Raw genomic sequence first — 22,635 nt, 5'->3', positions numbered from 1 at the left:
GGTACTGCATCACCTCTTTCAGGAGTGATCTAGCTGTCTGTCAGAAGCACTGGTATTAGATAAAATACGATATAACGCCATACAAGATAATTTTCCATAAGGTTCTTACTGGTTTTCGTGGCAGCAGAAAATCATTAGTTTCCAATCATTGGTTGGAAAATTGGAATTTTTTCCTGCAAGAAATTTTGAATGAAAATCTTTCAATTTTTGGTCAAAAACATTTGAGTTTTCCCATGGGAAGTTTTGAATTAATTTGATTAAGATGTTATGTATGTTTTTTTTAAACCAAAAATTGAAATCAAATGGCATTTTAAATGGAAACAAAATGAACATTTTTTCATATGAAAACATCAATTCAAAATGAGAATTTTTGTTCAGAAATTTTCTGCAAAATGTTTTTGTTGTAATTGACATATTCCGATGAAAAATTTGTTTCAACAAAACTGTATTTTTCAAAGGGAAAACTTTCAGCACAATAAATAAATAAAATGCAAAATTGACCAGCTCTAATAATTAACCTGTGACGATGTTCTATTTCACTGACGTTCTCTTAATCCACACTCATACATTTCTGATTGACTTCTTGGCCAAACTGTTTATTGATAGACACAAGAAAAAGGACAACGAAAGGCCTAATAGTAACCATTATTTTGAAGCAAGTTTCTTCATCTTCCTATCAAAGTACTTGATAAGCTGTGCCACTATTCCAGTCTGACCCGTGGATTCTGGGTAAAATCATTCACCTTGATTAGGCCATCAGGTCCAATCCTGCATAAAGATGAAATATATATTAAATTCATCGAGACCTATATTTTCATTATGGATGTAACAGAAAACATAATACTAATTATAAACTTCCCCTCTTCCACCCAATCTCTGCTCCCTGTGTTGTAGTCAAACTTCTCTTCTTTCCAAACTATGCTCTTTGGCCCTCCTCCTACTGCAGTTGAAGTCAATGGAAACATTTGCATTGACTTTAGTGGGAGTTGGATTGAACCCTTTGTCTCTTTCATTCATCCCAGATCATGACTTTTCCCATGGCATCCTGTACACTTTGAACAAGTTTTTCATTTATTTACATCAAGATGCCTCCCTTTTTCAAAATACACACAACAATCCATGAAGCATTTACTATAATGTCATATTGTTCTACCATTTACTATAATGACCATTCAGCATTCTGGGCATATTTGTTTTATTCTATTGACCTATATTGCACTGCTGTAACTTTATGGGCAGAGCCTCACTTGGTATAAATTGTCAAAACTTCTTTGAAATCAGTAGAGCTATGCCGTTTTTTCTAGGTGAGGATCTACCCCTTAGAGTATAAGCTATCTGTGGCAGAAGCTTGTTACTTGTTTAGTGCTATATAAATAATAAATGGTAATAATCCTTAAGATTCTTCCACTTGAACTCTGTGCTTTTCTTTGGACTGAAGGAATTTGGTGCCAGGACAACATCTTTCTTTGTCTCCTTTGAAGCATTTAGCACATCTTTTGGTGCTATACAATAAATAATTATGATTCTTCCTTTTTCTTGTCTCTTCCTCCCCCATTATTATTGGCCTTTATTGCTCACTCATAATTACCTTTCACACTCTCATTTTCACAATTCTTTCCCTATGTCTGCTACTATTTTTACTTCTTCCTAGTCTGTTTCGCTCTCTCTACCTTCTGCCTCTCTTTTCTACTGACTCCCTTCCTCGTTTGTTTTTCCATCCTTCCTGCAGTTTAACAGCTACAGCATAAATACATGCCTCTGATGAAAGAACCTTTAACTATGGTTGACAATTGACAAAGATGTACTTACACCTCCTGTTCAATGTAATTCAGCATTCGGCTGACATGAGATGCTGAAATCTCCCCGTCTACTTCAGCAATGTATGTGTAGAGAAACTGGAAAGTGCTAAAAGGAATACGTGGGGGTCCACTGTCATAATCGCTGGATAAAACCTCACATATAATCTTCAGTGTTTTTGCAATAGTCTATTGGGAAAAGAGAATAAAATAAGTGAGCCTTACTTTTGGCACTATCAATGAAGAGACTAGAGGCCTACTTTTCTTGGTATGGAAAGAAACACTGTCATATAGACACAAAAAATCTGTCTGAAAAGCCATAAATAAAGGATTGAATGATAAATGACAATGTAATGAATAAAAGGAGAGGTCTGCTGGGATCTCCAGGAGCTGGATTAAGGCTTTATTTTATTTAACATCTTTATTAATGTTCTGGAAGATGAAATAAGTACTCGGAGATTGTTTGATGAATAGTACTATTATAAATGTGACATTATTCATATTATAAATAGTACATTTATTTTGCAGGTGATATTGAGGGCTAGATTCTGTCTTTAGGCCCAGCCTTGTGTGAGAGCTGATCATTGAGCGGTTGCATTTCAGGAACCTTTCAGGTTCATTTCCATCTCTTTTTTCTCTTTACTCTTGCTGGGCTGCACTTTTCTTTTGGTCTATATCAGCAGCAAATTTTGACACTCTCTATGTTGACTGGTGCATTAGGCAATGGAGTTAAGGCTTTGCCAATTACCAGCCCCTCCATCCAAACCTGCCCCATGGAAGAGTAAATTGGCATAGATGATGCACCTGTGCACTTCAATTTAAGATCTGGTTAACCAGTTAAGGGGGTGTAAGAGGTTTTCAAACATCCTCTTACTCCCCTGTGTGTGAGCATTTATTATGCATGTCAAAGTCTAGTGCGAACGTGGGAGGTATTGCAAACAAGATCTAATTCTATAATCCGGACTCAAGCAAAATTCCCATTAAAGTCAACTAATATAGAGGGACCTTGTCATAAACAGATAGTTAAGGGTTAATGTCTCTTTTACCTGTAAAGGGTTAACAAACTCAGTGAACCTGGCTGACACCTGACCAAAGGACCAATCGAGGGACAAGATACTTTCAAATCTTGGTGGAGGGAAGTCCTTGTTTGTGCTGTTTGTTTTGTTCTTTGTTCTCTCTTGGAGCTAAGAGGGGCCAGCCATGCAACCAGATCTGTCTCCATTCTTTCTAACACAGTCTCTCATGTTCATAATAGTAAGTACTAAATAGTTAAAAGGTGGATTAGTTTTATGTTTGTTTTCTTTATTTGCAAATGTGTATTTTGCTGGAAGGATATTTTACCTCTGTTTGCTGTAACTTGTAAGTTAGGCTAGGGGGGATGGAGTCTCTCTAGTCTATATAAGCTGAAGACCCTGTAAACATTTTCCATCTTGATTTTACAGAGATAATTTTTATTTTTTCTTTCTTAATTAAAAGCTTTCTTTTTTCAGAACCTGACTGATTTTTTCCTTGTGTAAAACTCAAGGGGATTGGGTCTGAACTCACCGGGGGGGGGGGGGGGGGGAAGGAAAGGTTAATTCCTCTCTGTTTTAGGATCCAAGGAGGTTGGATCAGTGTCTCTGTCAGGGAAAGTCTGGGAGGGGGAAAGGAGGGGGAATGGTTCATTTCTCTCTGTTTTAAGACCCAAGGGATTTGGGTCTTGGGTTTCCCAGGGAAGGTTTTTGGGGAACAGGAAGTGTACCAAAACACTATATTTTTGGTTGGTGGCAGCGCTATCAGATCTAAGCTAGGAATTAAGCTTAGAAGGGAACATGCAGGTCCCCACTTTCTGGACGCTAAAGTTCAAAGTGGGAATAATACCTTGATAGACCTGAAAAGTTATCAGTATGGGAGGGAAATACTAAAATAAAATTCATCCTGGAAAAATGCAAATTAATATATTTTGTGAGGTGGGAACTCAGCTATTAAATGGAAGGGACAAATCTAGAGCACAGTAATGACAAAGTGGTGATGGTGAATAGCAATGGATATGGTGTCACAAAATACTCCATTATAAATGTGATTTTCATATGTAGAGAAATCATGTCACAGACTACAGGAACAACAATCCTACCATGCAGTTTAGGATTCAGGTGGGATTGCGCCTGCAACACTGTATACTTCTCAATACCAGAAAGAGGTTGACAAATTAGAGGGAATTCAGAGAATAGCAACAAAAATTATTTAAGTGTTGGAGGAATTAATTTATAAGAAAAGACTCAAAGAAGAAATTATGTAAAAGCTGGGTATGTTATGAGTAATGAAATATATTATAATTATTTGTTGTGGTGTCATTTGAGTTCTCAACCCCATTGAGCAGTGTGATTGGGTGGACTAGGCCCTGAGGCCCCTTGCTGGTGGCCTGGTGGCCTTGCCACATCCACCCCAGAAAAGGGCAGTAGAGCGGTCCTCCAAGCTGCCTAGAGGGGCTGTGTGGGAAGCAGCCAATCAGGGCCCAGCAAACTAGTATAAAAAGCACTGCAGGGCCAGACTAGGGGTAGTACCTTGCTAGAGCTGAAGGAAAGTGGATGGTGTGTGGCTGGCTGAGGGATCTGCAGCACCTTGGATGAGGTGGTGCTGCCAGAAGCTGGGGAGAGTGAGAAGGAGCCATGAGGGGACTCCATCAGAACAAAGGCCTGAGGTAAGGGTCAAGATAGCACAGGGCTGTGAGGAAGTGGCCCAGGGAATTAGAACATCAGTGGGACTTAAATAAAGGGACACAGTAAACAGTTATTATCTATAGGGTCCCTGGGTTGAGACTTGGAGTAGTGGATGGGCCTGGGTCCCTCCCATCCCCATTAATCACAAGGGAAAGTGGCCTGGACACTGAGGCACCCCGGAGGGGGGGAAATGAACTACAACAGCCCAGCTGGAGAGTTGTGGATGGAAAGACCCTAAGAGGGTGAAGACTGTCACCAAGGAGGGAGCCCTGGGGCACTACTCTATCCTGGAGCATGGACAACTGGTGGGAGACATTACAGAGGGCACTGAGAGACCCCTGTTGGGCTTGTACCCCATAAGGGGTTTTGCTTGTTTTTTATCATACGGACTGTGTGTAACTTGGCTAGAGGGCTGAGTCACCGAAGACCCACCACAAAGAGGGAGAGAATGTAAGCACTGGCACTAGGCTGGAGGGCACTTGCGAGAGGTGAGTGTGACCCCATTGCAGGCGGGTAGTATATAAATATAACAAAAGAATGGTTCTTATGGCAAAAAGTTTACAATATAAGATGGCAGACTGGTACAACAAATAAAAACTGTTTACAGGATCTGAAATGTGTAAATAACAAGAAGAAGTAAGAGTTGCTTAGGATGGTATACTCTGGGGAGCTGGGACCTCACCTTTTTATGAGTGCTGTCATCAGCTAAGGTGAAACAAAATTATTTTGCTGAGGAAAGTACAGGAAACAAACTAACAAAAGGAAGGAACTAGGAACAATAGAAGCAGAGCTGCAAGCCACCAAATCACACTAGAAAACAGGATGACCAACTCTTTAGGCAATTATCTATAAGACAGGAAAAAAGTGCATAATAATGAAGGACTTCAATCTGAGTGACACATGCTCGAGGTCTTATGCCACCAGTACTAAAATATCCTTGGAATTTATTAAAATTATAGATGACCATTTCCTAACTCAAAAATTGTTGCATCCAACATGTGGCAATTTATATTAGACCACCTCTTGACAGCTGAAGAGGAATTGATCACAGACATAAAAATCAGAGGATGCTTAGGTGTCAGCGATCATGACTTGGCTATATTTGTTATGTGTAAGCACAATAAATTTTAAGCCAGTAATATATGTACTTATTGTTTTTACAAGGACCAGTTTCACAAAACTGAAAACAATTAAGAGACAAATCAGCTGGGAGAAAGAGTTTAAACTAAAATTGTGAATGATAACTTGAAACTGTTCAAGAAGATTTTACTAGATGTACAAAAAGCCACAACTGAGGAGGAAGATTATGGTGGTTAAAAAACCTGCCTGGTTTAGAGAGGAAGTGACAGCAGCTATAAAAATATATAACAAATGAGACAGAAAGGATAGCAGTGAATATAAATTGGAAGCTAGGCGTTGAAATAAATTGATAAGGGAAGCAAAAGGACACAAGGCAAAATCTATGGCCAGCAAAGTTATGGACAAGAAGGAAATTAAGTATATTAGAAAGAAAAGGAACTCTGAAAACAATACTAGTCCATTATTACATGGGAATAGTAGAATTGTCAATAATAATGCAGAAAAGGCAGAAGTGTTTAATAAATATTTCTGTTCTGTGTTTGGGGAGAAAAAAAATGATGTATTCATATCACATGACAATTAAATACTTTCTGTTCCAACAGTAACTAAGGAGGATGTTAAATAGGAACTATTAAAGTGAAATATTTTTTAAAACTCCTGGATGCAAGTTAGATGGACCTGCTGATTTAAAAAGTTGTCCAAGGAGCTCATTGGACCATTACTGTTGGTTTTTCAATAAGTCTTGGAACAGTGGGAAAGTTCCAGAGCACTGGAAGAAAGTTAATGTTGTGCCAATATTTAAACAAGCAAATGGGATAATCCAGTTAATTATAGGCCCGTCAGCCTGATATTGATCTCTGGCAAAATAATGGAATGGCTGATGTAGGATTCAGTGTACAAGGAGTTAAATACAATAGTGTTATGGAAAATAGACCTATCAAACTAATTTTTTTTTTTGAGAGTACAAGTTTGGTTGATAAAGGTAAGAGTATTGATGTGATATACTTAGACTTCTGTAAGGTGCTTGACTTGGTATTGCATGACATTTTTATTAAGAAACTAGAAGAATACAGAATCAACAATGGTATGTATTAAATGGACTAAAAACTAGCTAAGCGATAGGTTTCAAAATATAATTGTAAACAGGGAATCATCATTAAATTGGTGGTGTTTCTACAGGAGTCCTGCAAAGATTGGTTCTTGACACTATGCTATTTAGCAGTTTTATCAATAACTTGAAAGAAAACAAAATAATTACTGATAAAGTTTGCTGACAAAGATTGGGGAGTGGTAAATAATGAAGAGGGCAGTTCATTGACACAGGGTTAGCTGGATCACTTGGTAAGCTGGGTGCCAGCAAACAACGTGTTTCAGTGTGACCAAATGTTTACAGGATGCGGGGAATGTATCCTGGGAAGCAGTGACTCTGAAAAAGATTTGGGGGTCAGGGTGGACATCTAGCTGAATATGAGTTCCTAGAGTGAGATTGAGTCTAAAAGGTCAATGATTCTAGGGTGTATAAACAGGGATAAGGAGATTGCCTTACTTCTGTGTTTGGCCCTGGTGCCCACACTTCAGGAAGGATGATGGAAAACTTGGAAAGGTTTCAGAGAAGATCCATGAGAATGATTAAAGGACTGGAAAACATGTCCTTTGGAGATAAATCTATTTAGCTTAACAAAGAGAAGGTTGAGGGTTGACTTGATCACAGCCTATGAGTACCTATATGAAGAACAGAAATCTGATAATAGAGGATTCTTCAATTTAGCAGACAAAGGTATGTCAGGATCCAATGGCTGGAAGTTGAAGCTAGACAAATTCAGACTAGAAATAAGGTGAAAATTTAACAATGATGGAAACTAAGCATTAGAATAATTTACTGAGGATTGTAGTGGATTCTTTCTCATAACAGATATTAGATCACACCATTCATATAGTGTAAAGCATGCCTGGTTGGTTGGTACTGGTTTTACAGTGACTGCCTTGCACATTGGGGAGCCCCACCCTGCATTCTATGTGCACCTAAACTTCTGATGAAGAGAGGTTCAGTTGTATAATGGATGATGGACTTAATTTGATGCACCAGTGTTTTCCATTGTGTGCTAGACACTAACTATAACTTTCTAGAATTCATCATTTGTAAAAACTCACCCTGAATGTAAAGGTCTGATATATAAAACTATATTACAAGCTCTCCTGGCTGGGAATCGTGACTTTGAATAAGTATTTCTGAAAAGCACCTAACTCACTTTTTGAATGCTGTAAAAATATTAACCGTAATCATGAAGGGATGTGAAACATCTTTGAGATCACAAGAGCTCTGATGACGCTGGGATGGTTGTGAACCTTAAGTGTTTAGGGCTCTGATATATCATTGTAACAGGATGGCTTGCCCATCGTCTGGAGTGCCTGAGGCTAAGCTACTTTGATTACAAGATGAGCCCCACCTGTGAGGAATCTGGTGATTCAAATATAGAGGGCAACAGGAAGCTGCAGGGAGAGGTGTGACTAAGAGAGAGTAGCTGAGATTGCTAGAGCCAGGAGATCTGGCAGTATTTAGAAAAAGACGAGTTTATGTGGAGAGGGTGGAAAGAGCAGCTATGAAGAACAAGTTTAGTTCCAGTAGAGCAGTAGCCAGATAAAGCCTGTGAGTGGGAGTTTAAGAAGGGAAGTTGAACTGACACATGTTTGGTTTTGGACTTTTGAGTTCTCTATTTGACAAATTCTAGTGCCAACCTGAGGAGAACTGCAGGAGAGTGAATTAGAGAGTTTGATCTTACACGGTTACTGGAGACTGAGTTCTTACAGGATCCAGATGAAGAGAAAATAGAGGTGGAATGGCCAAAGAGGCAACCCTAATCTTGACAGGGTGTTCAGGAGGCAGTAAATGGTCACAATCATTATCCTGTAAAGGATTATCAGTTAAACCTTTTGTTGAACACGGAAGCATACAAATGGTTGATCCTGATATTCTAATGTGCAAGTAAAGGTTTTTCCCAAAAGTGTGGCCTAATTCTGTTCTCATTAAAGTCAATAAAATCCCTCCTTCAGTTCCCACTGATGATAACAGAAGTGTTCACTAGGACTACGTGAGCAGTTTAGGGATCATTAATCTTATAGAATTATCTAATTTGTAGGACTGCATCATTAAGGGACACAATGTTTTGAACTTTATGCACTGCTAACAGTTTTAATATAGTTTTTTTTTTCCAGTTACTGGATTCATATTACACATTGCACAGAAGGTCGCAAGACTCTTGAATCCCACAAGATGGAGCAAACTGATTGTATAATGACCAGACTTCTGCTTATTCTAAGACTGACAAAGGGTCCCTCATTATTTTTTTTGAAATAAACTAATGCACATGTATCTTGTTAGCTGAATTCATGGAAGCATCACTGGAACCTCATGGAAAACTTTTTACTTAGAGACAATTCTGCTGATGTGAATGTTTTTCACTGGTAGGGGCATTCTCATGAAAACAGGAGCTTTATTGTCTAGGACTTCATTGACTCCAACTACTTGTTGCTCACCTGAAGTCAAAATTTTCTGTGATATCAAAATTATCTGCACAAAACCTAAGTCTAATGTCAAAATTAGAATATTATGACTTTAACTGAGGAATAAACTGAAGAAAGAGTTGAATGCTTAAGCACAAATATCCCATTTTCATACAAATGTCCCTACTGAAGCAAAAGAGAAGTGAAATACAGAAAATAGGATTTCTAAATACAATTATCTCTAAATGGAATGATTTTCAAGATTTTCTATGAGGCAAATGTTGCTAGTGATACTGACTGATCATAGCACCACTGATGTAAAACTTGTAAATGTTTTAGTTAAAACAGTGCTTAAAATGAGTTATATTTATTGTTTTAGGAGCAGATTAATACATTTTAAAGCCACGAGGGACCATTATGATCATCTAGTCTGACCTGCTAACTATAAGCCATAGAAGATCATCCTAGAACTTCTGTTTCAAGTCCATAATTTCTGTTTGAGCTATAGCATTGTTGGGGGTAAGGTTGCAGAAGATTGGCGAGGAGCTAAGTGGCGAACCAAGTATGTGATTGAATGCAGGCAGAAGATGCAGGCTGTTCAGTGAACTTTGCCTGATAGACCTTGCTAAGATATGGTTTAGTACAGTTCAGCATGTTTTTGTTTGTAAATAAGTTAGTTTAGCTAATATGTACAATTTATGAATGTAATGAATGCAGCCAGCTGTTGAGCCCATATAACCCTGAGATAAGCAAGGGGGATATAACATCGCAAAGCACTCCCCTTGATGGAGTCCTGCCCAGCCAGCTGTCCCGGATGGCTAGAGTCTCCTGCAGCCCCTCTGTGCACCTCAGGGACTCCCCATGCAGCTTGGAGTGTAAGTCCTTCTCTCAGTAAAGCCTTGCTTATTATTCTTGGTCTGAGTGTCATTCTTTTGCTGGTATCTCGGCTCCCCCTTGTGGGCACAAGCATGTCTTTTAGAAATGTATCTAATCTTGAGTTAAAGATTGCAAGTGATGGAGAATCCACCATATGCCTAGGTATATTGTTCCAATGGCTAAGCACCCTCCCTGTTTTTTTAAAAAAGCTTGCCATTCATCTCCTCTGCAATAGATCAGAGAGGATTTGAACATGCAATCACTTGCTTACAGAGCACAACATGTTCTGGTGCCCCATTAAGCCATTGCAGCTATGTTGAGAATATAAATGTTAATAAAAATGTACACTTATTAATGCCTCTTTCAAATTATAAGAATCTAAAAGGGCACCTATCCTAGGTCCTAAGAGCCTCTGACATTTTCCTAAAATGCACATCATAACAAATCCAGCAGGAAACCCCACCATATAACAAACACAAATATCTAAACTCTTACAGCAAAGACAATAAAGAAACCCCTACCATACCATGATATCAACCTGCATGAATCAACCCTTATCCCAAAGCCTCATTAAAATGATGAGTTTTGCAGCATATACCGAAGGCCAACAGAATCTGGCTATTTCAGACATAGCAGGAAAATGAATTCCAAAGTCAAGAGGCCCTCATGGGGAACACTTGTAAACCAAGAGGGTTACAGATAACCTCCGTTAAGGTCAACTGTGGCAGTATTGTAGGGGGAGACAGATGGTTTCTCAAATAGGCAGGTCCAAGGACATGCAGGGTTTTATAGATCAAAACTATCACCTTAAATGCCACTCTGAAATCCACATGCAACCAGTGCAGATGACAAAGTACTACTGCAATGTGCTTGCAGTGAAATACTTTAACAAGCAGCCTGCCTCATTCAGCACCAGCTTAATTAAAATGCATTGAAAATACAGTCCCATGTAGAGCATGTTACAGTAATCAAATCTAACCTTGGGGTGGCAAAATCATTAGTCATGGAAGTGAGTTCTAATTTAGAGAGAAAGGGTTACAATTTTCTGGCCAGTCACAAATGAAAGACAACTACCCTTGCTGCTGTTGATACCTAATTATCCAGCTATAGATGGGAATCTAGCTAAACTTCCAAATTTTGAACTTGGGTGAAAAATGGTGGACAAACACTCAGTCACAGGGGAAGATATATCACCATATCTCCCAGTTTCATGCCAAACTCACCAACATCACATCTATTTTCTTTGGATTGAGACTCAGCCAACTTGCTCACATCCTTGCTCCAATCTCAGCCAAGTTAAGGCTTTCAACTGCACCATAAAGCTGGGGAAATCAGCATACTGAAGGCCCCATAACCAATGGCTTCCTGCTAACCTTCCTAATGGCCTCATAAAACTTTAATAGGTGTAGGAACAAAGTGGAGCCTTGCAGTATCTCACATGAAAGCATCCTCAGAGAAGATGAGTGATTGCCTGACTCCACACCATGGGAATCTCACTGAGAAAAAAGAAAAACTCTGTCTACTCTCCCTGGGACCTACAGGTGAGTCGTTAACACCTTGTGATCCACAGTATAGAAGACAGCTGATAGATCTAATGATATCAGCATAGTTACTTGATTTTCATCCATTGCTGGACAAAAAAATCAATCAATGTAGTTTTCTTGCTGAAGAAAGCGACAGTATGTAAGCTAACAAGAATCATAGAAAGCTGAAGTATCTAGATACTGTGATAGTTCCCTCAACATTTTGAATAGTATTAACCACAAAAGGAAGACTAGATACAAGATGGCAGTCAGCTAGATTGTCAAAATTAAATGATGGCTTCCTGAGGCCATTAGAGAAGGTGGCAGCTTGACCTCCTTAAGGCAGGGATTGCTAATCTCCATCAGCATTTGACCTAATATCTCCCCTCTGGTCTTCACCAGATAGGAAAGATGTGAATCTAGAACATATGATGCGGTACCAAGTTCGCTCCAACACTTCTAGAATCTCAGTCAGCACCAACGGGTGAAATTTATGTGGAGTGACAAGATGTTCTTCTTCCTCCATGGAAGGAGAGAATTTGCTCCAAAAGTGCATAATTTTTCTCTTAAAAGAACTATACATTTCCTAATACGGGAGGGATTTAGATCACAGTGCAGAGAGCCAGAATAAACCAAAGCAAATCTATTGACTGAAATATTGTGGATGCTATGGTGGAGACAACCTTTTCTTGCCTCTCTCATAGTTATGGCACACATGTCTAGAAAAATCTTTATGATACAATCAGATAAAGTCTATAACTCTGCTGCTGTCACTCTATCTGTCTTCCCCTATTGTTGCAAATCATCTGTAAAACAATGTGAACTGTTATAATGAAGTTGGGAAAGATGGTCCAGGTACCACTATATCAGTGGAAGAGAAAATAAATCCTGTTATAAAAGCCCAATATGACATTGATCAGTTGGAGGAGCAATACTTTCTTGCGGAGCCTTCTATAAATGCTCTGGTTCCTTGACCTCTGAGGGCAGATTGTCAAAATAACTCCCTCATCCCAAAAGGAAAGGTGCTGAACTCAAAGCCAGGAGGTGTGTTTGGTCCATGACACAGGTAAAATATTCAATTGCTCAACCTCCAATCTCAACCCAAAACACTAAATCAAGATCAGCTATGTAAAGAATATAAAAACGTGAATGAAAAAGTATAGATAAACTTACAACTCCAAGAGAGCTACATGCCAGGGCTAAAAACTTAAGCCATTCAATTTCTTCAGTAAAACGACCAACATTCATAACACTCTCAAATAAGTCTGTTGGGAGATTCAGCACCTTCCACATGTGGGCCAGTTCATCTACATGGATTATCAGTCTGCCACTCACCTGGAAAGAAATATATAATAATATGCATCACGGGTAAAGAAATATATTGTCCTTTCATTCCCATTTTTGCTATTCTTTAAACTGAAATCTCATTAGCCCAAAGATCCCCACACTTTTTAACTATGAAATCTGCAGAGTCATTGAGGGGCTTGAACATTTTCTCCAAGAAGTACAGAGCAGAAGAGTTGTAAAGAACAGAATGGGTTCCTAACAAAGTCCTTGCACTATGCGTGGCATGAAGTAGTCTTTTGGGTCAGTGGTAATTACCAGCAGGTGCTATGTCAAAATAATGACTGTGTTGATGTCAGAGTATTAGACACAATGGGCACTCTGAGGGTGCTGAAGTTCAGCTTCAGGTCTTGCCATACTGAATCTACACTAACAGAGCAGGATGCCCAGCTGGGACACTTTACTTAGATTTGTTCTAGACTTTTGCTTTTGAAATGGTCTGGGCTGACTTTGAGTTGGATTTATTGGAAGAGCTGATGATGCCAGAGAGCCTTCAGGAGCAACTGGATGTCTGACACACACATTTTGCAGGCAGGGTTAAGAAAGCTCATTGTAGATTTGATCCATATAGAAAATAGAAATGAAGACTGAGGATAGTTATGATTCCAGGCTGCAAGTTTCGATATAATTAACAGCGTGAATTAAGGAAATAAATTATATCTGCTACATCTTGGAGGACTTCAATTGTACGAACATATAGCCTGAGTGCGCAACCTTTACAGTTGATGAATACTTATGCAAATAATCCCATTGAGTACAGTGGCATTACTTGTGTAAGTAAGTGTTAACCAAATTGAAAAAGGTTGCCCAATCAAGACCAAAAGGAGTACAAGTCAAAGAAAATTCTGTTTTATACTGTTACATCTAGCCAAAGAGTCACATTTTTAAAGATCTTATTTCTCAGTTCTTCATTGGTAGAAACCTGTGATTTTTTTCAAAGATACCAGCTAATATATTAGTATTCTCCGTACACATTTTACTTGCATTCATTGACTAGAGTATTTGCAGACATAACATTGAAAGCAAATACATTTTCTCAGACTGAAAATGTAGTATCTGTAACATTGTTAAGGAAGCAAAATAGCATATGGATGTAAATGTTCTGTCTCTATATATTTGCCCTAGAAAGTAAATGAGATGTTTCTTACTCTTTGGTGTAAGACCTTTAAGAGCTCTGGAGTGAGTTCTGCCCAGTTTGACAAAGGTACCCTTTCCGATCGCTCTCTTACTGGAGGTATATCACCACGGGCCACGGCACTAAAGTAACTAGACAGAGAAAGATGGATAGATGCTTGCTTTCTAAATGCTTTTAACAGAAGCAGATATTAAACATAATGGTTCATATGATTTATGCTTACTAAATAGAAGACAATTGCATTTCAACTATCTGATGCAGCGGCTTCTGTTTAAGTAGCACTGCTTTTAATCAGGAAAGTACTGTGCTATCAAACAACTTTCCTTTCATTCCTGCACATAAGTGGTATTTTTAGGGCCTGAATCATCTCCTGTTGTAGTCAGTTGAAGTTTTTCCATTGACTTCAATGGTCTTTATGTTCAGCCCATAGTGCTCTTTTCTTTGGACAGCAAATTTTTGACCCTGATTCAGGAAAGCATTAAAGCACAATCGTAATTCCATCCCTATTCAGGAAAGTATGTTAGCATATACTTAAGAGCACTTCATGAATAAGAGTGCTTTCCTGAATTAGGGTTGTTAAATGAAAATAATCTTTTAAAGAAACCATACATTTTCTCACAAAGTTTAGGACAAGTCTGTGATATTATCAAATAGAAGCAAATATGTTACGATAAAAGAGAACTTTCCTCCTAATAAAATATTAATGGTCATCCAGTATAAATCTTTTTCTCTTTAATAATGAACAGCACTACATTCAAAATGCTTTATTGTTGCGCCAAAGGAAACTAGTATTCTGGAAACAATACAGACCAGCTTTAGCTATAATACAGTGGTGCCCAACCTTATTACACAGGTGGGCCACATAAGCACAACCTACGTATATTAATAAGATTTAAAGTCACCAGTATTGATTTATATTTTAAGTTCAGCTTGTTATGTATGTATTTAGATAGACAATACTGTTCATAGAAACAACCTATTTACACACTTGTGTAAACTAAAATAATGCAAGCATAACGACAAAATGTACATGAATTGGCCACTAGTATATTGTGTTGAAGTAGGCCGTGGGCCTTCTGAGTGCTCTGCTGGACTATGTATGGCCTGTAGGTGGTAGCCTAGGCACCCCTGCTATAATAAATTAAACTTATACTGAGCGAGGTGGAAGACAACAGGAATATTATTTAAAAAATAAATAAATAACATTTTATGGTTCAGTCTATCTATCAAGCACAATTAGCTTCTTTTCTTGCTTAGATAAAGTTAACTCTTTAACACAGGGGTCGGCAACCTTTCAGAAATGGTGTGCCGAGTCTTCAGTTATTTACTCTAATTTAAGGTTTCGCGTGCCAGTAAAACATTTTAAAGTTTTTAGAAGGTCTCTTTCTATAAATCTATAATATACAACAATAGTTTAGTTATATGTAAAGTAAATAAGGTTTTTAAAATGTTTAAGAAGCTTCATTTAAAAGTAAATTAAAATGCAAAGCGTCCAGGATTGGTGGCGAGGACCTGGGCATTGTGAGTGCCACTGAAAATCAGCTCGCGTGCCACCTTTGGCATGTGTGCCATAGGTTGCCTACCCCTGCTTTAACCTCTCATCCACATATGTCAATATCAGCTGAGGGAGTTGACATTTCAGGATAGGCATGTTCATTAGACAAATTACACGTCAAATTGATTTAAACACTTGTGCCACTCCATGCACTGAATTACCCTGGGAAAAACTCCTTGTGGAGTATTTCAGTCCCCACAGCATTTAACCCTGAAAAAAGGAAAATAAAATTTAACACACAGTTTGGGATTGCTGCAGTGCTGAACGCTCCTTTTTAAAAACAATGAACCCTCCCCCACCTTGTAATCTATAATCTATTGGATTTACTAACAATTTATCCTTTCTGTTGTTCTGGGGGCATGTCAAATCAAGCCACCTACCAATTTAGTGGTCACTGGAGAGTTGTTCCATGCTAAAGAAAAGGGAGGAAGGATTGCAAAGATATGAGGCCATATCCTGACATGGTGTAAATCAGTATAGATACACTGATTTAAATGGAAGTATACTGATTTATACCAGACTAGCATAGAACCCATTTTTAAAAAATGAACTAGCACCATAGATGTATGCACTTGTGATATACACCTTACTCTCATTGCCCCTGGAGGGTGAAGAGTTTTGAGTGCTATAGACCAGTGTTTCTGAAAATGCCCATAAGTTATTAAAGCGCTGAATTTAGCTGGGAGCTCACTGTTCAGAGGAATTTCATTTTAAACAGTCTCAATTCAAAGTGGCAACTGTACATCTGGGAACATGCAATGATCATCAGCATCTCAACCTTTGACTAGATTAAATTAATAGTGTGCCAGCTGTAGAGACATTTAAAATACCAGATCTCCAGCCGTAGTGGGGACAAAGAGAAGGTAAGTGTGGGTGTCTCACAAATATTAACTTTGGAGCACAATACAAGCCAAATCTGGAGAGCAAACGAACACCTGCAAACAGAGGCGGCTCTAGCTTTTTTGCTGCCTCAAGCACGGTAGGCAGGCAGCCTTCGGCGGCTTGCCTGCAGGAGGTCCCCAGTCCCGTGGATTTGGCGGTATGCCTGTGGGAGGTCCGCCGGTCCCACAGCTTTGGCATACCAGCCGACAAATTGCCGATGAATCTGTGGGACCAGCGGACCTCCCGCAGGCAAGCTGCCGAAGGATGCCTGACTCTCACCCTCACAGGGACCTCAGGGCGCCCCCTGCAGCTTGCCGCCCCAGGCACACGCTTGGAGCGCTGGTGCTTGGAGCCACCGCTCTCTGCAAATCACATTGACTTCACAGTGTTGCCAGATGCTCAGTAGATCTCAAAAGCTATTGTGCACCAGCAATCAGATCTTCAACTAGTGTAAATCAATGTAGCTCCAATGAATATTTCCACTGAAGTTGACTTCAGTGGGTAGATCCAGTGAAGTGATTAACTTTTCCATGGTAGCAGGCATAAATCTTTTATAACTGGGGTTTGATTTTTTAAGTGTTAGGAAAAAATGAACATACTCAGACGCCCATTGGAGCAGATCTGGAGGCTGGGTTCGAATAGCAGCTTTTGTAAACTGTTTCAGCAGTTCTGGCAGTTCTGGAGGGATGCATATTTGCTTATCTGTATATGGCATAATTACTGCACCTATGGGAAAAATAACAGTTTTGTAACATACTCTGTCTATGCTGAAAATGTGTTTAAAAATAAGTAATAAAATCTTTTTAGAAAACAATCAATACTTGTGGAAAGATCTGTTTTAATTTGTGAATTCTTTTAGCGGCTCAGTATGCTGGCTATACGTCTTACTCTTCAATAGTTTCAGAACAAATAAGGCACTATACTACACATGTTATAAAACCAAATAAAAAAGACACATTTCTATAGGTGAAAAGATCACTATTAACTTTTCTTTTCTGACAATTTCTGTCCATTTTACAATATCTTGCTAATTATGATTTATAGTCTGTGTTACGTACAGTAAATATTCTAGGTACTACAGACTAAGTATGACAGGAATTTGTAGATTTGGATCAGACTGAGGCTTGAACTACAAGGGTTACCATTAAAAAGCTAACATTTACTGCTTCATGGCATCTGATAAACGTCAGTATTCTCCTATACTAAAAATAGGAAATAAAGGCCTAATCTAAAACCCAATGAAGTCCATGGAAAGACTCCCCATCTCATCAGTGGGTGTTGGATCAAGCTCCAGCTGTGTTACATTTAACAGAAAAAATGAAAGTGTCAATCTCAAAGGTCGAACTCATGAAGTCAGGGAACAGTTTTCTTGACAACTGGCTCGAACTCTGAAACTCCCTGCTTCAGGTGAGAATGAACATGACTCACTGCCTTCAGAATTAAATGCAAGATGAAATTCTTTAACCTAAGCTTCCCACAATCACAGCTCCCACAATGAAAGAGACGATAGAAAGGGGAAGAGGAGAAACACCCCCTGCCCCGAACCTTGCAAAGAAAAGGGAGAAATCTAGTTCCACTTGAGGACTGCTGTCTTCCAGTAGTCCATATCTGGGAGAGGGTCAGATTTTGTAGTGATGTGTGTCATATAAGAATTTAGCAAGCTAGCTAGATACCTTGATGTGGTGGTGACTTTCTAATGGTAACCACTAAACAACAGAAGAATCAAAACTCTCAGAATGGTATGAACAATTGGAAATTAGAGGTAGGATTTTCAAAAGAACCAGAGGACGTTAGGTGCTCAACCCCCATTGAATAGTTGTGGGATTTGGGGACCTCACTCCATTAGGTTCTTTTGACAATCCCAGCCTAGAAACTTAGAATATAATATCAGAAAAGGCGCTCAGAAGAATTGGAACAGATCAAGGACCAGGTGACCAGAAGGGAATAGTCAGCATGAGTAACTTAATTAACTATTATTACTAAGGTAGCATCTAGCACTAGGAAGAGTAGGAGAAGTAGTAAAGGGCTGAGGAACAAAAAGAATGGAGAAAAAGTGACTTGGATAACCTAGATCACATTGCATGACTAGAAAAAGTTTCAGAGAAGTGGGCAGAGCTGTGCTATTTATTATGAGAGCTTATCAGGACCAGTATTGAAGGGATTCTATTTTTTACATGACCCGTTCAAAAGAATGGCAGGCTCTGTGCAATATATTCAATTTGTGCCAGATTGCAGCCTTGGATATTTACATTCCAAACCTTGTTTTATTTAAGGAGAGAGCTGATGAAATGTCAGAGGCATGAAAAAAGCAAGAAAAAGGAGGAGGGCAAAGAAGAGGGAGGGGTAAGCATGGAGCACATTATTTCAGAATTGTGGCTGAGCCCACCACAGTTGAGCCCCACTTTTTTTAATATGGAAACCACATTACCTTGCTGAAAAATTCAGTTACACAGCAATAGCCCTAGAACTTCGCACCTCTCAGAGCTGTTCCAAGCAAGTTTTGTATTTTTTCAGAAATGTTAGCAAAGTAGAGGGGATATACCAGATACACAGAACAGCAGTAAAGGTGCTTTCCATCCCACATTCCTGGTACATTTGTTAGCAAGGATTATGGGAGAGTTAAACCTTCAAAATTTATAATATATACCATGAATTAAAAGGTTCAGTGAGAGCCTGTCTCTCCTCTACCCCACTGTCAGAATCTAAGATATAAAAAAAGTAAGGGCCTAGTTCACTTCTGCATTAGCAGTGGAGAAATTCCCTAAAATTTTCAACAAATTTCCAGTGTCCCTTGCCTGTGAAATCTTAATTGTCATGTCTTACATTTCCCCTGAAGCATGCAAAAAAGGGGGCTGAGCCTGCAGCCCTTGCTTAAGCAAAAAGCCCAGTGGGGACAATTTCTCAGATGGTGCCAATAGGCATAATTCCATTTATCTTCAGTAGAGCTATGCTGATTTGTACTAGCTGAGAAACTGGTTCTGTGTTCCTAATTTAATTAGTAGGAGTTCTGCCTGAGTTAAGACTACAGGATCAGGCCTTAACAAGGTTCAAGGGTATTCACTCACTTTGGGCCTGGCCCAAAACCAACTGAAATCATTGGAAGTCTTTCCATTGACTTCAGTAGGCTTTCAATCTTGATCTTTCAGAATAACAACATAGAACACATACTACGGTATATGGCAGCTCCAGTGAAACTATACAAAGGGACTTTAAATTACTGGAAATAACAAGACCCCAGACACATCACTTTCTAGCACTGAAGTTATGCCAGGAGATACTGCAAGTAGCAACACGGAGGTAAAATACTGCCCTAATCCTAAATTATTTAGGTGAAGAAGTAAAGAGCATCAAACAATCAGTCTGGCCACTTACAATTTTCTTATAATCTGAAGAAACAATTATCAATTTAATAAATTCTCTGCAATAGGGATAAACACACTCTTTTTCTCTACAATGGAGTTCCTCCCAGCATGGGTCCTATATGCTGGGGAACAGCATCATATTTTTATTTACTAGCCTTCACATCATCATTTCTACACACATCCCCTTTCCTCCATCTATCTCCTCTATAATAATTCTTAAGTAAAAATTTCATGCAATTTCCCCCCCAATCCCACTTGTAGAGCAGGCATTTAAAGAATTCAGTGGCTTGTTTCTCATCATCTTTCCCTAAAATATTGGGCAAGGGAGGTGGAAAATCCTGCTCTGGAGCTTTCACACCTCTACCCCCAAAAATACCTCTCTCCAAATCAGTGGCTTAAATTCTGCCTAGCTCAGCTATGAGAGAACTTTTATCATCTGAAGGCTGTTTGGTGTCCTACGTGAAATGAATTTGGTGATCTGAATTCTCTTTCTAGTGGATACATGTCCAAATTACCCTAACTGGTACCATTTATAACCCACTCAGCAGAGAAGGCAGGGAATATGTAGGCCTGGAAACTGAATTTTTTTTATCATAGGTTTCTTCAGGCCAGGGTTGAGGCACATTGTTGGGGTTGAAAGGGGAAGAATGAACTCTTATATCCATAATAACATAAGAATGGCCATACTGGGTCAGACCAATGGTTCATCAAGTCCAGCATCCTATCTTCCTACGTTGGTTGGTTCCAGATGCTTCAGAGGAAATGAACAGAATAGAGCAATTATCAAGTGATCCATCCCCTGTTGTCCCATCCCAGCCCCTTGGCAGTCAGATGTTTGGGACACTCGGAGCATGGGGTTGCATCCCTGACCATCTTGGCTAATAGCCATTGATGGACCTATCCTTTATGAACTTATTTAATTCTTTTTTTAACTCAGTTATACTTTTGGCCTTCACAACATCCCCTGGCAACGAGTTCCACAGATTTACTATGTGTTGTGTGAAGTACTTCCTTTTGATAGTTTTAAACTTGATGCCTACTAATTTCATTGGGTGATCCCTGATTCTTGTGTTATGTGAAGGGGTAAATAACACTTTCCTATTCACTTCCTCCATACCATTAATGATTTTATAGACTTATATCATATCCTCCCATAGTTGTCTCTTTACTAAACTGAACAGTCCCAGTCTTTTTTCTCTCCCCTTATATAGAAGCTGTTCCTTACACTTAATCATATTTGTTGCCCTTCTCTGTACCTTTTCCAATTCTAATATATCTTTTTTGAGATGGGGCAACCAGAACTACATGCAATATTCAGGTATGGGTGTACCATGGATTTATATAGTGTCATTATGATATTTTCTGATTTATTATTTATCCCTTTCCTAATGGTTCCTAATATTCTGTTAGCCTTTTTGACTAGATCTCTTTCTTGAGTGATAACGGCTAATTTAGACCCAATCATTTTGTTTGTAAAGCTGAGATTATATTTTCCAGTGTGCATTTCTTTGCATTTACCAGTATTGAATTTTATCTGCTATTTTGTTGTCCTTTTGGACAAGGTCCTTTACTGGACCTTTTCCCTATGCATATATGGTGTAGTCTTTACGGATGACAATCTGGTTCTTTGCTCAACTTCCCTGTCTGGTACCCTTGTTTTGAACCTTTGACTCCCAACTTCTGTTCCTGTTGTGTTGTCCCATGCAATCAGTGGCCTTCTGGGCTCTGTGATCCCCTACCTCAACTGAGGATGCAGGCCTTTTGTCCTAGGTGGGCACAGGTCTACTCTCCCAGGATTCAAATAGGTTGGTTCTCTGGTTGGTGTTCCCTTCTGGATCCTTCATTTTAAGCTTGTGCCCTATACTCTCATTCCTGTTTAATATTTGTTGTAGCCTATGTTTTGTTGATTCCTAGCTCTGGGGCTCCTCCTCCATTTGAGAAAGTGGGCATTTTGTTTTGGTGGGCTTTGCCTACCCATCCAGGATTTCAAATAGGCCAGTTCTCTGGTCAGTGTCCCCCTCTGCACCCCTCATTTTGAATCTGTGACTTACACAACCTTCCCTGTTTTTCATTTTTTGTTCCCTATAATTATGTAAATTCTGGGCTCTGTGGCCTTACATTGTTTTGATGTCTTCCTCCCACCATCCTTGCACTGAAATAGACTGGCTTCTTTTGCCAGCACTAATGTCATCTGAATGGACATTTCTAGGTATATTAGGCTCAAAATTTAGGTTTTTAATTTTTCTGAAAGTTTCACAAATCCTAAAATATAATTGTCTTCATGTTTTTGAATTTCAGTAAAAGTAGTTTTTGTTTGTTTTAAACATTTTCTTTAGTGTTGGAACCTCAACATTGCATCACTGAGCCCCTGCATGAGAACCAGAGAATTAAACTGCAACTGATTATAAACAAATCTTGAAAATAACAAGTCTATTTTTCTTGTTCAAGCTGAGTGAAAGCAAAAGATAACTGAAAAGCATCATTGGTCAAAGTTAGTTAAAACAATTCCTTCAGTTATAATAAACTACAATGTGATTAGTAGCGAAAGAAAGGGAACTTTAAAAGTGTTCCCTCAAAAAAAGCTAAAAGATAATCACTTCTGATATCACATCAGTATACACCTATAATTTGGTATCCACTACACAGTATGCCAGTCTGATTTGGGGAGCAAGAAGGAAGGCCAACAAAATGACTTCAGCTTGCCAAACACTGGGGAGTAAAGCTGGAAAAGTCACAAGCTAAAAAGGTCTCTTAAAGAAAATCCTCTGCTTTCATGGCAGTAATGTTAATCTCCACAGCTTATGCCCAATCTTTCCATGACAATACCCCACCAAATCATTTGGCACCTTCAGTCTTACTCTTTGACAGTTGCCCACTATTAC

At 39.0% G+C, this 22,635-nt stretch overlaps 1 protein-coding gene across 2 annotated transcripts in view; it reads right to left on the bottom strand.

Annotated features, from left to right (window-relative positions):
* Positions 1 to 644: 644 nt before the first annotated feature.
* The window catches only part of LOC115659651 (ropporin-1), a 62,013-nt gene continuing 40,022 nt past the window's right edge, over positions 645 to 22,635 (bottom strand). Inside the window, exons 1-5 of one of the 2 annotated variants that reach the window (XM_030580118.1) lie at positions 16,991 to 17,106; positions 13,968 to 14,085; positions 12,649 to 12,810; positions 1,810 to 1,985; positions 645 to 768 (exon numbers count right to left, since the gene is read on the bottom strand). In XM_030580118.1, the coding sequence (XP_030435978.1) occupies positions 702 to 768; positions 1,810 to 1,985; positions 12,649 to 12,810; positions 13,968 to 14,085; positions 16,991 to 17,106 (639 nt within the window). In that variant the 3' untranslated portion in view covers positions 645 to 701. Of the gene's footprint in view, positions 769 to 1,809; positions 1,986 to 12,648; positions 12,811 to 13,967; positions 14,086 to 16,990; positions 17,107 to 22,635 lie in introns of those variants that run through there. The other variant, XM_030580119.1, reaches the window with a different exon arrangement.

The sequence above is a fragment of the Gopherus evgoodei genome, chromosome 11, assembly GCF_007399415.2.
Source record: "Gopherus evgoodei ecotype Sinaloan lineage chromosome 11, rGopEvg1_v1.p, whole genome shotgun sequence".
NCBI lineage: Eukaryota > Metazoa > Chordata > Testudines > Testudinidae > Gopherus > Gopherus evgoodei.
The sequence above is the reverse complement of the archived record's forward strand: the minus strand, read 5'-3'. Positions and strand labels throughout refer to the sequence as shown.